This window comes from Littorina saxatilis, linkage group LG1 (genome assembly GCF_037325665.1).
Source record: "Littorina saxatilis isolate snail1 linkage group LG1, US_GU_Lsax_2.0, whole genome shotgun sequence".
In the NCBI taxonomy this organism is placed as follows: Eukaryota; Metazoa; Mollusca; class Gastropoda; order Littorinimorpha; family Littorinidae; genus Littorina; species Littorina saxatilis.
Window position 1 is genome coordinate 56,763,952 of NC_090245.1, and position 15,425 is coordinate 56,779,376.

The 15,425-nt window shown below is 43.0% G+C and overlaps 1 protein-coding gene across 1 annotated transcript in view; it reads right to left on the reverse strand.

The window, feature by feature from the left end:
* Positions 1–15,425, reverse strand: part of LOC138974886 (uncharacterized) — a 42,748-nt gene that overhangs the window by 7,074 nt on the left and 20,249 nt on the right. Inside the window, exons 10-21 of the mRNA XM_070347611.1 lie at positions 14,501–14,681; positions 6,770–6,865; positions 6,311–6,448; positions 5,608–5,739; positions 4,496–4,623; positions 3,755–3,990; positions 3,076–3,214; positions 2,433–2,676; positions 1,866–1,986; positions 1,435–1,585; positions 754–866; positions 188–395 (exon numbers count right to left, since the gene is read on the reverse strand). Coding sequence (XP_070203712.1) covers positions 188–395; positions 754–866; positions 1,435–1,585; positions 1,866–1,986; positions 2,433–2,676; positions 3,076–3,214; positions 3,755–3,990; positions 4,496–4,623; positions 5,608–5,739; positions 6,311–6,448; positions 6,770–6,865; positions 14,501–14,681 — 1,887 coding nt within the window. The remainder of the gene's footprint in view (positions 1–187; positions 396–753; positions 867–1,434; positions 1,586–1,865; positions 1,987–2,432; positions 2,677–3,075; positions 3,215–3,754; positions 3,991–4,495; positions 4,624–5,607; positions 5,740–6,310; positions 6,449–6,769; positions 6,866–14,500; positions 14,682–15,425) is intronic.

A 15,425-nucleotide genomic window follows, 5' to 3' on the forward strand; every position in this document is an offset into this window, starting at 1 on the left:
TCTTGAAAATCACAATCACTGATACAAGTTTAGCATAACAACGTTATAAATGTTACTTAATTACATCTGTTCAAGTAAAGAACACAAACTGCCTGCAGCATCCAATGTTAGAGACCAGCTACCCTCCCAACATGAAGATCACTCAAATATCAAGTTCCATCCCATAGCAGACAAAAACTGAACTCACAAATCATTAGGGCACTTGTCGGGAAGAGTGAGGCGGTTGCCAGCCTTGACGTACTCCAAGACCTGCGTGTTGGACAGACCCTGGTAAGGGAAGCTGCCGAAGGTGACGATCTCGTAGACCACAACGCCGAACGACCAAATGTCAGACTTGAAGGTGAAAATGCCATCTACTAGACTCTCCGGGGACATCCACCGGACTGGCAGCATACCTGAAATACACAGCATTTAACACAAATTTAAACAAGTCGCGTGAAGCAAAACTGATACATTTAGTCAATCTGTCAAAATCACAGAATAAAACTGAAAGCAATGCAGAATTTTACAACAAAATTTGACTAAATGTAAAAAGAAACAAGAGTTGTTTCATTCAAATTTAAGTATACTGTTTTTCCATGGCTTTCGTGTGTGTGGAAAAAATATGCCTGAAAACATTGTTACATTGCTTTGATACAAACACTGTATAATGTTATGTACATTTCTAAATAAAAACAAATACCATGTTTGCTGAACAGAATAAAAAGAATTATTCTCGAAGATCAGACTTGTAAGTATCAACTGTATGCTTACCTTTGCGATTGAAGCGATAGTAGTCGGAGTCAGAGACGTGGCGTGTCATGCCAAAGTCTGAAATCTTCACCGTCTTGTTGGCGTGCACCAGGCAATTCCTGCAAGCCAGGTCTCTATTGGAGGAAACATTTTTTTTTTTAATTATCAACAGTACCAATTGATATACAACAATCCCAAAAATCAATAAGACATGTTTAATGTTAGGACAGAATCCTCCTTTCAAACACACCAAGACATCCATGAACACACACACCACCTCCACACACCACACACCAAACAACCACTCATGTGCATGCACAAACATCAGTCTTCTTCTTCTTGTCGATCACTCAGATGGAAACGCCGGTTCTCCGCGCAAATGTTGCCGTGCGCTGTAGGTCGTCCAGACTGCCATAGAGCTTCCCTTGCACCGTGGTCGCCTCCGCCCAGATCTGGCTCCTGAGGCCATCGTGTAGTGGACAAACATCAGTGAGCAGTGGGGAGCAAAACAGTCAAGAAGCCTCTTACAGTTACAGAATACAGAATATTTATTGCCCAAGGTTGGGAATTTGCCCTGGCATTGCGGTTAAGATTTTAATTCAATCCCGCCAAGCTAGCACACCAAAACACACTCATGTATAAACCGAATCAACAATATCAAATAAAATACATGCACAAAAATGATCAACACAATACACTGACCTGTGCACGTATTTGAGATGATGCAGATACTGCAGGCCACTGGCAATGTCAATGGCCATCTGTGTCAGGTTTTCAGAGTTCAAATCTTCTCCCTCCTTGATGTTCTGTCCCACCAAGTTGCGGCGAGACAACAGGTAGGTCTTCAAGTCACCTGTAACGAGCACACAGGTATACAGCACAGGTGTTTCAGTTACCTGAACTTTCCTTCAAAACCAGGCTACTGGAGAACGCACTCACAAAAATTACAGGCAAAAAGTACTTGTAAAAATATCAGACAGAGCCATATCCATGGCTGTAACAATTTGAAAGCCTGACCTTGTGTGACTGTGCGCGGCAAGTATATACAGAAGAAAAGTCAAATTTTGTCAGCTTTGTTATAGAAAAGCAACATAAATGATAAGAAGAAAAAGAAGAAGAAGAAAGACACTCACCATGAAGCTGGAACTCCATGACAGCGTAGACAGGTTCACTGCGTGTACATACTCCAAGCAGTGGAACAATGTTCTTGTGGTTGAACCTCTTCATCATTCCCACCTCACTGAAAAAGTCCAGCTGCAACACACACAATGAATTACAATCTTTTTCCAAATACACTTTCTGAGTTTGTAAACTTAGTCCAGTCAGCAGTCTGCTTCATCATCCCCACTTTCTTAAATTAAAGGCAAATCACCTATCAAATATAAACCAGGGTTTATCGATACCTCACATTTGACAAAGTCAGTGCAGTCTTCTGCCATAAGGTAGCTTTGTTGGCTGAAAATATGCACCATGATTCTGCTTTTGCTTGCGTAATAACTTTACTTATAAGCTTATCGCAACATGCTTGCAAAGTAAATAATACATTGGCCCGGGCTGGAACTCTGCAGTTTTTTAAAACAAAGTCTGCTCTGCTTATCACTATTAAAATCGATAATGGGGAGTCTGAAGAATGATATAAACACAATGTCAGCAGATAATGCAGATATTGATAAGCACACAAAGCAAACGCGAACACCAACCTTTTCCTCCATAGAATGACGAATCTTAAGAGTTTTGACAGCAATGGCCACCCATCCCTCCGTTTCATTGCCCATCTCCCCTCCACAGACTGTGCCAAAGGCCCCCTCTCCCAGCTTGCGGTTGAGCACCACGTTTTTGCGAGGAATCTCCCATTCATCCAGCGTCAGGCAGTGAGAATAGTTGGGCGACAGCAGACCCAGCTCCTTCATACGGTCACGGGTTGCTCGCACTTTCGCATCATACCTGCAGCATCAAAATCTCCCTGTCAGTATACCTATCCTTGACAGCAAAGCATGAGCGTTCTACTGATTCTCGTTTTTGAATAGATTTTTTTCCATGAATCGCAATCAAAATAGGTTAAGTTTTGTTTTGTCTGTACTAGACGTTTCATAAACTTCCCTCTTTTGGTTTTTATTCTTGATTTTGGAACCAGTCGATCTGTTTCAGATCTAAACGTGCATAAAAAAAGAAGAAGAAGGAAGCATGTTTCACAATGTGCCTTGTTTGGTCTGTCACAGTTTCACTGTCTCGTTGCTTTCGCTAATCTGGGTGAAATTACTTTTTGTTTAGAATCTGATGAGGTGAAAACAGCATTTCATGCTAACAATACCTGTTTGCTAAAAGCTCACATATTCGTCTTACCTGCACTTGATGACGACGAGACAGATGATAGCGATAATGATGAAAGCTACAAATCCCATGACGTTGGCGATAATGATGGCAGTCTGACAGCCCACACCCAGAAAAGCTCTGAAGTCTTCCACCGCGCATGATTGCACAGCTGCAACAGGCATCCAAACAAAGTTCAACAAACAAGTCTGTGAGTCTTACTTTCAACCACTTTTTATACTCCCCTTCAACAACCATCATTAAATTGATACGCTGCACAGCTAGACAGCATGAACATTCATGAATACTCATTCTATATGTGTATATTTGCATTTGATTTTGTCAAGCTAGTGAGGCACTTACAACTGTACTAGGATTTGTGTCACATAAATATCCTTATCATTATTTTATAATTATCATCATAAAATACCAGTTATCATTCCTAACAAGAATTTCCACCAGCAAAGCCAGCAACAATACACAATCTCTCCACATTGAAGCAGCTTAAGTGAAAGCAACTGCATCTTCTTTTTGTAAACTAGTTGCAGTCCCCACACCACCTCATCCACCATGGAGTTTATGTTCAGATCTCTCTCAAGCCCTTTCTGATCTTGACTAATCCTTTTCAGCGCCATCGATTCTACTTCTAGATTCCTAGCAGACTTTTGTACCACTACCTGCCCCACAAAATCTTAGACCAACACAAACTCACCATGTGTCTGGACCTGAGAGCCAGGCCCCATAGCTGAGAGCCATCGTATCTTGTCCTTGTCAATTTTAAGCCCTCCTTTTTGTCCGGATTTCAGCGGCATGTATTTTCCCACGTTCACCGTCTCATTATGGAAAAACTGCTGTATGGTCACTGCTCCCAAACGATCGCTGCCGTCAAAGCGGATGTAACCAGACACGCCCTGAAAGTGAGTCTCGTTGATGGCTGAAACGAATGCCCTGGAAAAAAAAAAAGAATGTTGATATTTTCAATTACACCAGAACAAAAACAACTAACAACACAATTTTCAAAGAGGCTCGCCTAATTTTCCTCTAAATTAACATACTCTGATAAGTTTTTCATTGATGTTTACACAAAATAAGCTAGTGTTCGGCTGATGATTCAACAACACTGAAGCTGTCATTATCTGACTGTTGAAACTATGCACAGAAATATTTGAATATTTGACAAAGACAGAGCTCAAACATGTAACAAAAACAGAGATCTCACTGATGATGTCGCATAGTCATCCACTGTTATGTGAAGCATATGCAAACTGGTAAAGCGGAACCCCCCTTTAAAGACAGCCAAACATCTGATATTAAAAAGGTGGGAGTCTTGAATGGAGAAAACAGAAAATCTGGAAAACTAGGGTTGCAAAAACAGATGGTCTTAAAACGGTAGGACTTAAAAGGATGGGGGTTAGTTCCACTGTATTGAGAAAAGCCTATGCAATATTAGCACCTTGCTGTCTTCTCCTCACTGAGCGAGTCCAGAGCAGCAGGGTTGGTGGACAGCAGTTTCTGCAGACCCTTGGCAAACACCCACACCGCATCGTACACGAAGCTCGCAAAAGGGGTCTCCTCCACGTACTGGGCAATAGAATTAAAATTCATGCATAATCCAAAAGCAATCACTTATCTCAGTTCTCACATGTTGCATTAACTAGGCAATGGAAGGAAAGTTATCACTCAGAATTTGTGCTTGAGAACAGTCAAATGTGTTCTGAAAGACTTGCAAATTGACTCCCTTGCTCATACTGGGGCACTTAATTATTAAGACACTCACATTCTCAAAATCATATCAGCACAAGCAGTTTACTTTCAAATTAGCACCATTGGTTTACTCTCAAATCAGCAAAAATAGTTACTCTCAAATCAGCACAAGTAGTTTACTATCAAATCAGCACAAGAAGTTTACCAGTCACCATACTATGGTGAGCACAACATTTACTGTTTCAGCACATTGCTTGAATCGTGTGATCACACATTCATTTCCACGACCTGTATCTTTATCAGCAGTTACTTGCAGGTAATGGACACATTCTATACTCTTAACAACCAAAAGAAACAGTAGCTTGTAAAATCACTATAACCATTCTTCTTCTGCATTCATGGACTGCAACTCCTCCGTACAGTTGTTTTTGCATGAGCCGTTTTTTCTCATTATTTTTCATTTTCATTTCTTTATTGTTCCATTGCTGGGAAATTCGGGTCGCTTCTTCCCAGTGGAAAGCTAGCAGAAACAGAGTCGCGCTACCCAGGTGTGTGCATGTTTAGGTGTAATCAGCCACCTGCACTTATGGCAGAATGGCCGAGGCCTTGTACGTGCCACAGTGGTGAGGCGGGGTGGAACATGGATGCCGTCTCTAATTCTGCACATAAAGTTGACCCGTGTCCGTCGAGGCCCGAATTCAAACCCATGACCCTCAGATCACAAGTTCAGTGCTCTACCAACTGAGCTACCAAACGTGTATGACTGTTTTTACCCCGCCATTTTATTAACCATAAGAATGTTACTGCTGCTAAATTCACAAATGCTAACTGAAGCTTCAAGAAGTGAAATGTGAAACTCACAGCTTTGCCAACTCGTTCAGCATACTCCTTTTTGTAGTCACTGATGGTGATACCGCCTGCTGCCACCAGGTCATTGCTGTCTGTGAAACTCTTGGCCACTATGAAGTGCCCCTCTATGGCATACTCCATTTCCTATTCACAAACAACAATTGTAAACCTGTGTGGTGGACAATCAATATTAGCTACATGTATTGTATAATGCCCATACAGTCTGTCAAAAGCTTTTATAGCTTAGTCCATTTCCTACTGAAAGTAAACAATAGTAAACTTGTTTTGTGGACAATCATTGTCAGCAAGTGTAAAATGTGTAAAGAACCCTGAAGCTAAAGGGTTTCGTTTCCTTGTTAGCCAAAATCAGCACTAAAAAGTAGGTATGAACCCCAGCTTTTGCTCGCCATAAGTAATTACAATTAGCACAGTTATCGCTTACATTGGGCATAGCAGATCTGCACGAATGTCAAGAAAAAGTCCTGGGGCTGTGAACTTTTTTGAAAAATCATGAATTTACAAAAGAAAATGTATACCTGAAATGTTGCAAGTAGCACAGGTTGGGGCGTATTCAAGTAAACCTTTGTGATGATGGGTAAGTATGGGGATAAGAAGACGGATATCTAGTTGGCTAGAGAAGAGAACTCTGACTGACTAGTTGATTCTTACGTCCTCTTAGCACCCATGGCCTATCATGGGACAGAAAGAGACTGACCTCTGTGGTGCAGGGGATAGACTCCTGGGGACGGGGGTCAGAGCTGCCTGGATCACTGTTGTAGAAATCCACATCCCACCAGTCTGGGGCGTACCACGAAGACAGGAACCAGATGTAACCTTCATGGCCCGTCATTTGCTGTTACACACACATACATATTTTATGCTTCAGGGAACACTTTTGACCCCAGAATTTAAAACAAATTCTTACTTTCCGACACTGAGCTTGGAACACGAAGAATTAATGCAATATCAGTCTAAATATGCTTCTCTCAGTATCCTTTTCAGAAGTCAATCACACTTCAAGTGTAGAAAAGGGCAACCAACACATGGTCAGTTTAAATGTTTCATCTTTACATATGCGCAGTTCTATCTCATAAAATATTAAGTACTCGTACAAAGTGCCACTTTTGGAGAAAAAAAAATAATTAAACAAAAAAATACGCTTGAAGAATCTGACCTGTTTGTAAGCCTCACACATGACTGCTCGTGCCACATTAGAAAAGAAGTCAGCAATGATGATCCGCACATTGTGTTCCCTCAGTTCTCGAAACACCTGAAATCATACACATTTTCTGTACAACTCTTTTGCTAACTAACAGGGATATTGATCCTAAACTAGCTGACCAACTGCGACTGATTGGAGGGATGATAAGACATATTTCTCTAATAAAATGGGCTCATACAATCTAAATGCTGTTGACATGGCAGACTTACAATTAATTTTTGATCCACCAACTTTCAAGCGATTGTTGTCAGAACCAAGTCAGTTGAAAATCGCTGTCCATGTGAACAGCGCTAATGGGTAGTAATGCTCAGACTAGTTTTAAAGGTGGTCGTCTACATTTTTGCTTTTTTTCAATAATCTTATGGTTAGATTTCGCTAAAAAGTTATGTCAGATGATGAATGAACCATGGGGAAAAAAGTTATAGAAAAAAAAAATGTGTGAAAAAAGATTTTATTTTTGGGTAGCGTGACTCACGCTTCCAATATTTTGTTTTCTGTTTGCTGAGAACATGTGCTTTGCCTAAAAATACTGACCAATCAAATTCATGTCACTATGCTTATAGCCACGCCCAAACAAGTGCAGCAACAGTTTGACACTGGAGCGCTGTCCACGCTTTTTTTTAAACGCACGAAATGCACGGGATTTGAGAGGAGTTTTGCGCTTGGCATTTTCCAAATAAGGATATCCTACTATGAGTACTACGCTGGAATACTACAATGAATTTTCAAACGGCTACACTGGCTTCATCTTTCCTGATCGAAAGGGGGTGTATTGTTGATATTTGTAGATAATAGACTCTGCATTTTAATGGTCAAATGGCGATTTCGGTATAAAAATGTAGACAAGGATCTTTAAGCAACAATTCTCAGCTGACTTGCACATTCAGACTTGTTCGGTCGCGTTCATTGTTTCCCAGCTAGACCTAACCCAATCTGGAAGTGCGATAATAAGTTGTACAGCGCTGGGGAGTCAAACAGCGCTCAACAGCATTCAAACTGAGTTGGGAAACTTCAAAGAATGCCATATGAACAACCCTTTACTCTTTCCGCATGTGTTTTACATGGATGTATGATTCTATAAGACTATGATTCAAAATCTAACTGAACATTTCACAAGACTTACATATATCACCTTTTAAAAAATGTAAAAAACATATTCACTATTTCCCTAAAATTTGAGTACTTCAAATGAGTATCATCATAAAGTTAGGGGTATTTCTCCTTGTAAACTGTTTTAATGTGAAGACCAATCATTGTAGACGGACTGGGATATGATTCTTTTTTTAAAAATATTTGCATTGGCTTTATACTTTTGTACATACAATATTAAGGGTGTGGCTAAAAATATGTATTTTTTTACAAGTAAAATGACTATTTCTAAGAATACTCACCTCAATTTAACTAATAGGAGTTATCTTACTTACGAGTGCTAGACTGAGAAGCGTCCTATGTTACAAGTACTAGACTGTAAACAAGGTTGCTAACTCTAGATTTCTGTCAGTATATCATTTAGGGGAGTAAGTCTCCCCTTGTAGGTAGTACCTCTCTGCGCATGTGCCAATGCCCATAATCCCCAGTTTCAATTCGAAGCTATTAAGTCAATAGCGGGGTTGGTGGGAGGGTCTCTGGTTAAATTGAGGTGAGTATTCTTAGAAATAGTCATTTTACTTGTAAAAAATACATATTTCTTTCGAATACATCACCTCAATTTAACTAATAGGAGAATAGATAACAGGCTGGAGGGTTGACTTTCGATCGGTAATCTAGTGTCACCTCACCCGACTCAGCCCATTTGTCCAGAATCCCCCCTGTAAATCGGGGGAAGAAAAGGATAGATCATCGGACTGAGAAGCAAGAATCCCTGAGTCGGGCGAGTGGCAAGTTGCATTGTTGCCACTGTGTCAACTTGCTCCAGAAAGGGACTATCAAAAGAAAGTCCCACCTGTCAATGTAGAGCTGGTATCTACTCGGTGGTCGTTACTATTCCTCTGATCGCTTTGTCTTTATCAATTTTGGGTTATGGTTATGACTCGCCATTATGCGCCTTGGGCGACCCAACTCCCCAGCAACGTAAAGTTCTGCAGGCGGATCAGGTGAACGACCTAAAAAGATGAGGAATGGTCTGTGGGGCAATCAGAGATACAATTCCTCTAATACCTTGAACTTATCACCAAGGTGCGTCTCTGCGACTGATCCTCTATTAAGGGAGATTGACAGAGTTCCCAGAGATCCTGTAGAATTCTGGTCTGAGGCACCACTTTCCATGGCTATCAAATTGTGCCAGTCGCATGAATGAATATATATATTCTCTCTGAATTTACCTCTCTAATGAAGATGGTAGGCTCAGATACCAGTGTAAATTCAGGCTGACTTAGCTGTCCCTCCTGCGTGACAGGAAGTAAGCGCAAGTGCGCTCAGCAGTACAGTCACTGTCTGCACCTTTCCTGTGCCTGTCTCAACGCATGTGGGGGCTATAAGCCTACCCTTAATGGTTATAGGTATCATTTGTCCTAGAATAGCCAGTGACAGACAGCCAGCTGTATTGCCTTTACCCAAGGGGAAAACCTGCTTCTTACTTTGAAATTCCACACTTATAGCGTGAGGGGGTCCCCAGTGACCATGGGCATCTCTGAGCCCTTATTGGCTGAATGACCGCTCTTGTCTTACTCAAGAGGGTGCCATGCCTGGCATGCAACTCACTGAGAGGTCCCATTTGTGATTTCAGCAGGACCGTCTTCTGGCTTGATCAGCCAGGTCCTTGATCTAGGTTTTCTGTAAACATGGTTGTAGGCGGCAACTGCTGGGTTGTCTTCCCAGCATAGGTTTTGTGGGGTTCTGGGACACTCCAGATTTCTGTAGAGCTCACAAGTTCTTGGATGACTATGCAGTGATGTTCTCCGGCATAGGCCGGAGGTGCACTATCTTGGGCTGATGCATAGTTCTGCCCCCTGGTAGTTGAACTCACAAAGAGGTCTATGTTGTGATCTCAGTAGTACTTCTGCCTAGATCACCCAAGTCCATATCTGGATTTTCAGTAGGCGTGGCTGTGGGCGGCAAGTGTTGCGTTGTCTGACCAGCATAGCTTTGTGAGCTCTGGGGCACTTCAGCTGTTTGTGGAGCTGAGCTCTAGGGTGACTATGCAGAGTTGTTCTCAGGCCCCTGCCTGAGGCAGGAGGTGTACTCTCTTGGTCTGATGCATAGTTCTGACTTGACAAAGGTCTTAGTCAGCACCCGAGTTGCCACGTTTCTCACCCAAAAACGACGCGTAGCCGTAGACTGGGAGTGAGTGAGATAGGCTGGTGTGGTATTCCTGGCTCCAGCTAGGATCTCACTGTGTCTCTACCTCAAGCTCTTCGAGCGAGGGAGAAAGGCTGGTGTGGTATTCCTGGCTCCAGCTAGGATCTCACTGTGTCTCTACCTCAAGCTCTTATAGTGACACAACTTTTACTCACCCAATAACCTTGTGTCACCGTAGACTGGGAGCGAGGGAGATAGCCTTGTGTGGTATTCCTAGCTCCTGCTAGGATCTCACTGTGTCTCTTACCTCCAGCTCCTTTAGCTCTTGAGTCCAGGCATCTGAGAGTCTACATATGGATGGGATGGACACATTCACCCACTGTCAAAGGTATTGCCGCACTCATTATGCCTTTAGGGGGAGGAATACCTCTAGGTCTTATCTCTGTGGTCCAGGGATCTTAGAGCGCCAGTTGTAAGAGGCAAACGAAGCTTGTCCAATCCAAGGGTCGGTTGGAAGGGGTGGCTGAGCCTTCCCAAATCCAAGTGTGTCTGTGGCCGTACCCAATACCCCTATAGGCAGAGGAAGCTCTTCTTGTTCCAGGAAACTTTGACTCAATGATGGAGGGACGTATGGTTTTACCCAGTCCATGATGTCTGGCAGCACTAATTAATCCGCATGGGCTGAGAGGTCCTCCTTGATCTTTGAAATCTGGCCCATGGATCTCATAGTGCGGATGGCTGGCCAAACCTCAGACTATCTCCCAGTGTCCTTCCTGGAAAGTCCGTGGAAAACGGGCGGAGTCACCTCGGGAGACCTTCCCTCTTTAGTCAAGTCTGTCCGTCTCTGAAGCATGACGTAGGTTGAGTGCTGTCCCTGTTGAAGGGTTTTGCCTTGACTTGGTCCAAGGATGATCTCCATGAGGTTTTGTAGCCTAAGGACTGCCTGACCCTGGGGTAGGTTGTCATCCAAAAGCTGCTGATCATCTCAGGGGCACCTGCCCAGTGATCTTAAACGGCCCTCCCCTTCTCTAGGACGTCTACTGTCGTCTCTCCTGTTGATGCTTCTGCCAGAGTTGTTACCATTATCAGTCGAGATGTGACCTGTTACGGGTGTCGGACATCCTCTGTGGAGTGTCGACTGTACAATCTGGCATTTCTATCATCATCCCCTGGCTGAGGCGGGTGTCAGATGACATTCGGGAAGAAGGGGCCACTCTTACAAGTTGTTACGCTGGGTCCGTCCACAGGTCATGAAAGCATTCTGTACTTGACGTTCTCAGAGCACTTCTTCCCCCGTCTCTGCGTTATCTCCAACAGCTCCCCGCCTTGTGATGTAGCCAGACCATGCTCACCCGTGTTGCCCGACGCTTGCATGGCAAGATTCTTGGGCCTGTTACCCTGTTGAACAAGCTCCATTCCAAGTGTGAGTGATCTTCAGAGTAGTTTCCTCAGGCAAATGTCTTGAGACACTTTGATTCCTCTTATCTTGGTCCGCAGTGTCTGTCTTGTAGCTGTGTATCCGAAGGAGACATCTAGAGAGCTTGCAGTATGCATGGAAACTGATGTGACTACCATACCCTCTTCAGTTGTCCACAGTTGTTTGACTGGTGATCTGTATGCAGATTGCAGGTGCCATCTTGTTACAGGTGGGGCGGCTCCCCGCTGTAAAGGTTGTAGCCTCTAACCATTTGCTCTCCATTCCAGGTGATGAAGATAACTAGGAGGCTCTAGGCATTCTCCTCACACTCCCAGACTTCTGTGTAGCCGGGCACTGCTGAATATGGTCAGGCGTGAAGTGTTGGTCTAGTTCCAAGAGCGTTAAACATTAGGTCTTCCTCAGTCCGTCAGGAGGTGGTAGACAGGAAAGGGGGGGGGCGGGAGCTGTCCTTCCGGTGCTGATGCATCGCTACAGGCAGTTTGCAGCACTGAACACTGGTAGTCAATATGCATGAAGCCACCATCATGTTGGGGATCCCTGGCAAAGATAGTGGTGGGAGGGGCCCAGTCCTGTCACCAGCCGTGTTTCGGGGTCACCTCAAGGGAGAGGTTGCAGACGAGGCTGTAGCCACCTCAGGGAGATTCTACTCATGTTACGCCCAGTGGACGTCTTGCCTGACAGCTGGAGAGTCTGTCATAAGCTGTCGCAACGATCCTGGGAGTTATCAGGGCGAAAAGAAAGCCTATCTCTCCCTGTGCTTTCTGGAGGTATTCCCCCAGAGCGCCCGACATTGTCTGTTTGGTAATGTCTACGTATATATAAATACATGTCAATATGACTTAATTCCCCCTCGTACCGATAACGGCATGGTTGTGCCAAGAGTTTATCCAGTACCTTTCTCATGAGAGTAGCCGCTCTGTCTAGGAGGCAGAGTTAATTGTGTGTTGTAACAACATCCGTATAGCAAATATGTTATATTTTCCATAATATGGAATGATAAACATTGTATCCCTTGTATGAACCGGACTAGAGCCAGTGTTATTTATGGGCGGCCTCTTATTGTTAGGTCCTGTTGTCTACTTCTGAGACCTAGTCGTAGGATTAGGTGACAACAGTAGAGATGTGGCGGTCAAAGGATTAGGTTTTGCCTACGAACCAGGAATAAGTAGAGGCATGACAACATTATAGAAAGCTCACCTGTGAGTATTATTCAGAGCCTTGCTCGATCTTGCATGTTGTGAAAACTCAGCTGAGTGTAATACTCATGTGTTAACAACCAAGTTTATTCATGCCCCTAAGGCATGGTTTCAACTGTATATTATTCATAACATGCCATTCAAAGTGTAATGTACATCAAATTGTTGTGCACTGGAACAGAACATAAGTATATATGTGCAGCCTGTTCTATTTGAATTTGAAGAGCTGTCTACTGGCACAGTGGTATCAACAGATTTTAGCTGAGTGTAAATCTCAAAGTGTAAACACTTGAGTTTATCATTAAGTTTAATCTTTTACCACTCAGATAGCTGATTTAAACACTCTCCATGAAAATGGAATTTGTAAGATCAACTGACTTCTTTGCCGGATACCCTTTGCCAAGAAAAGGATTATATATCCCAATAAAGATGTCCCATCCTGTGTTTGCATACACTTTAATTCTTCCTTGGCAATTTAATATTTTTTAAATTTTTTTTTATAAATGTGTATGTATGCACGCATTCAAGTTAATCAAGTTAAAGTTGGTAAGAAAAAATTCTTTATCCAATTTGAAGGAGTACCACCACGTGGTCTCTGCCGAGTCCACCATGATCATGTGATAAAAATACCAAAACCATAGTCTGCCAACCGCAGAAAAACACCGTTTCCCAGAAACATGGTGAAACTGATCAGAAATGAAAATAAGGAAAATGAGGCCGGGGTCCAGGGGCCGCCCAGGTCCTGGTGGGGTGCAGGGGCAACGCCCTGCTAGGGGGCCCAGGGGGGCGAAGAAAATGAAAAATCAGGCTTTTAAGGGTAAAAGTAGGCCTTTCCTGGTATCTCAAACACACAATTTTGCACATTAAACAATGGTAACAAATGCCAAGCTGTAGTCCTATCATTCGCGCGCCCAGTGAAACAAAGACTCAGTGATGTCCGGTCACTGTATTAGGGGAAATACGGATCGGATCGCCTGCGAAAAAGAAAAAAAAAAAAAAAAAAAATTTTTTTTTTACAGATTTTCAAAATAAGGAATTCCTTATTTGACCAATTTCATTTGGCGGATTTCCGCCCTGAGGCGGAAAAGTTTCACCCATGCAGAAACATACGAGAGAGAATTACTTGCCTTTCTCTGAGAGTAAAGGAAGTTCCCTCCGTAATACTCCCGGAGGCGCATATCTCAATCTCAGTGTTTGGTTTTCTTTCCAAGCGGGCGAGGTTTGTTGTTGTTATTCTTCGATACAACCGCTTTCAGTTCTATCAGCGTTCAAGCGTACTGCGTTCCATAGCTACGCTGCCCGCAAAAGTCATCGCAGTTTGTAATGACCGAAGTATTCATACGCCGTATGTAACCTTCGCGGGCGCTCGGTACTTTGAACGCGGTATCCCATAAGCCTAAAAATTCGGATCGGAAATGCTCGCGCTTCCGGTTGGGATAACGCACATGGCAAACCTCGCTGTAGTCGATATAAATGCTGTTAAAACGCAAAAAACGTCCGGGTAATTGCGAAGTTGAAGGTCTTGTTCGTATTCCTACATTGATGTGTAGGGTGACCTGCCGTTGCTTTCCATTGAAAGCGGCAAGGTAAGTTATCGTTCGCGGAGTTCTATTGCGCCAGTGGAACCGGCCAACACCAACCGCTGTAAATATCTGTTCGATATGATGGATTTGTAAAGCGCCATGAGACAGTTATCTGGCGGTGAAGAGCGCTATAGAAGAATGTTTTATTATCATTATTATTATTGTTATTATTACTATTATTATATACACTTGTGTGATAGTCGAATCTTCCTATTTATGTGCTACCCACCTGAGAGAGATCCATCTGCTTAGGGTTGTGGAGCATCTTTCTCTTGACCAGCACCGAGATGCCCTGTTCCTGCAGGTAGTCTTGAAGCTCCAGGTGATACTCTGGCAGCTCCTGACCTCCCTCTGCCAGCGCTCCAATCTTGTTCCACTGCATCTCCTTGAAAAACTCAGCATACACATATCTGCAAAACAGGAGTCATTTCCTTTACTACTGGCACTGTACTTTTAAAATGTCCAGGAGCAGTTGGATTTAGCACAGGTTTGTAATGCATCCAGAATCATGAACAACCTTGTTTTGCATACAAAAAACCCCAAACAAATCTTAGTTACAAGACTCACAGCATGCAAAGTATGAAACTATTGTGAAGAAATGCCAACAGCTATGACCAAGTCACGCTTTGCTGCATGAAGATTATATATCTTATGAGAAAAGTTGTGCACATTTTGAAAGTGGAAAATTGAAATTTGACAATTGTTTGAGACTGTTATCTCCACCCTACTCCTTTTTCTCTCACGTTCCCATTACTATTTTAACCAAGCGGAATTTGACCCAGACAAGGTATGTACACAAGCAAAATTTGGTCCTTTCTTTATTTGGTGTTTAACGTCGTTTTCAACCACGAAGGTTATATCGCGACGGGGAAAGGGGGGAGATGGGATAGAGCCACTTGTCAATTGTTTCTTGTTCACAAAAGCACTAATCAAAAATTTGCTCCAGGGGCTTGCAACGTAGTACAATGTATTTACCTTACTGGGAGAATGCAAGTTTCCAGTACAAAGGACTTAACATTTCTTACATACTGCTTGACTTAAATCTTTACAAAAATTGACTATATTCTATACAAGAAACACTTAACAAGGGTAAAAAGAGTTGTGAGAAACAGAATCCGTTAGTCGCCTCTTACGACATGCTGGGGAGCATCAGG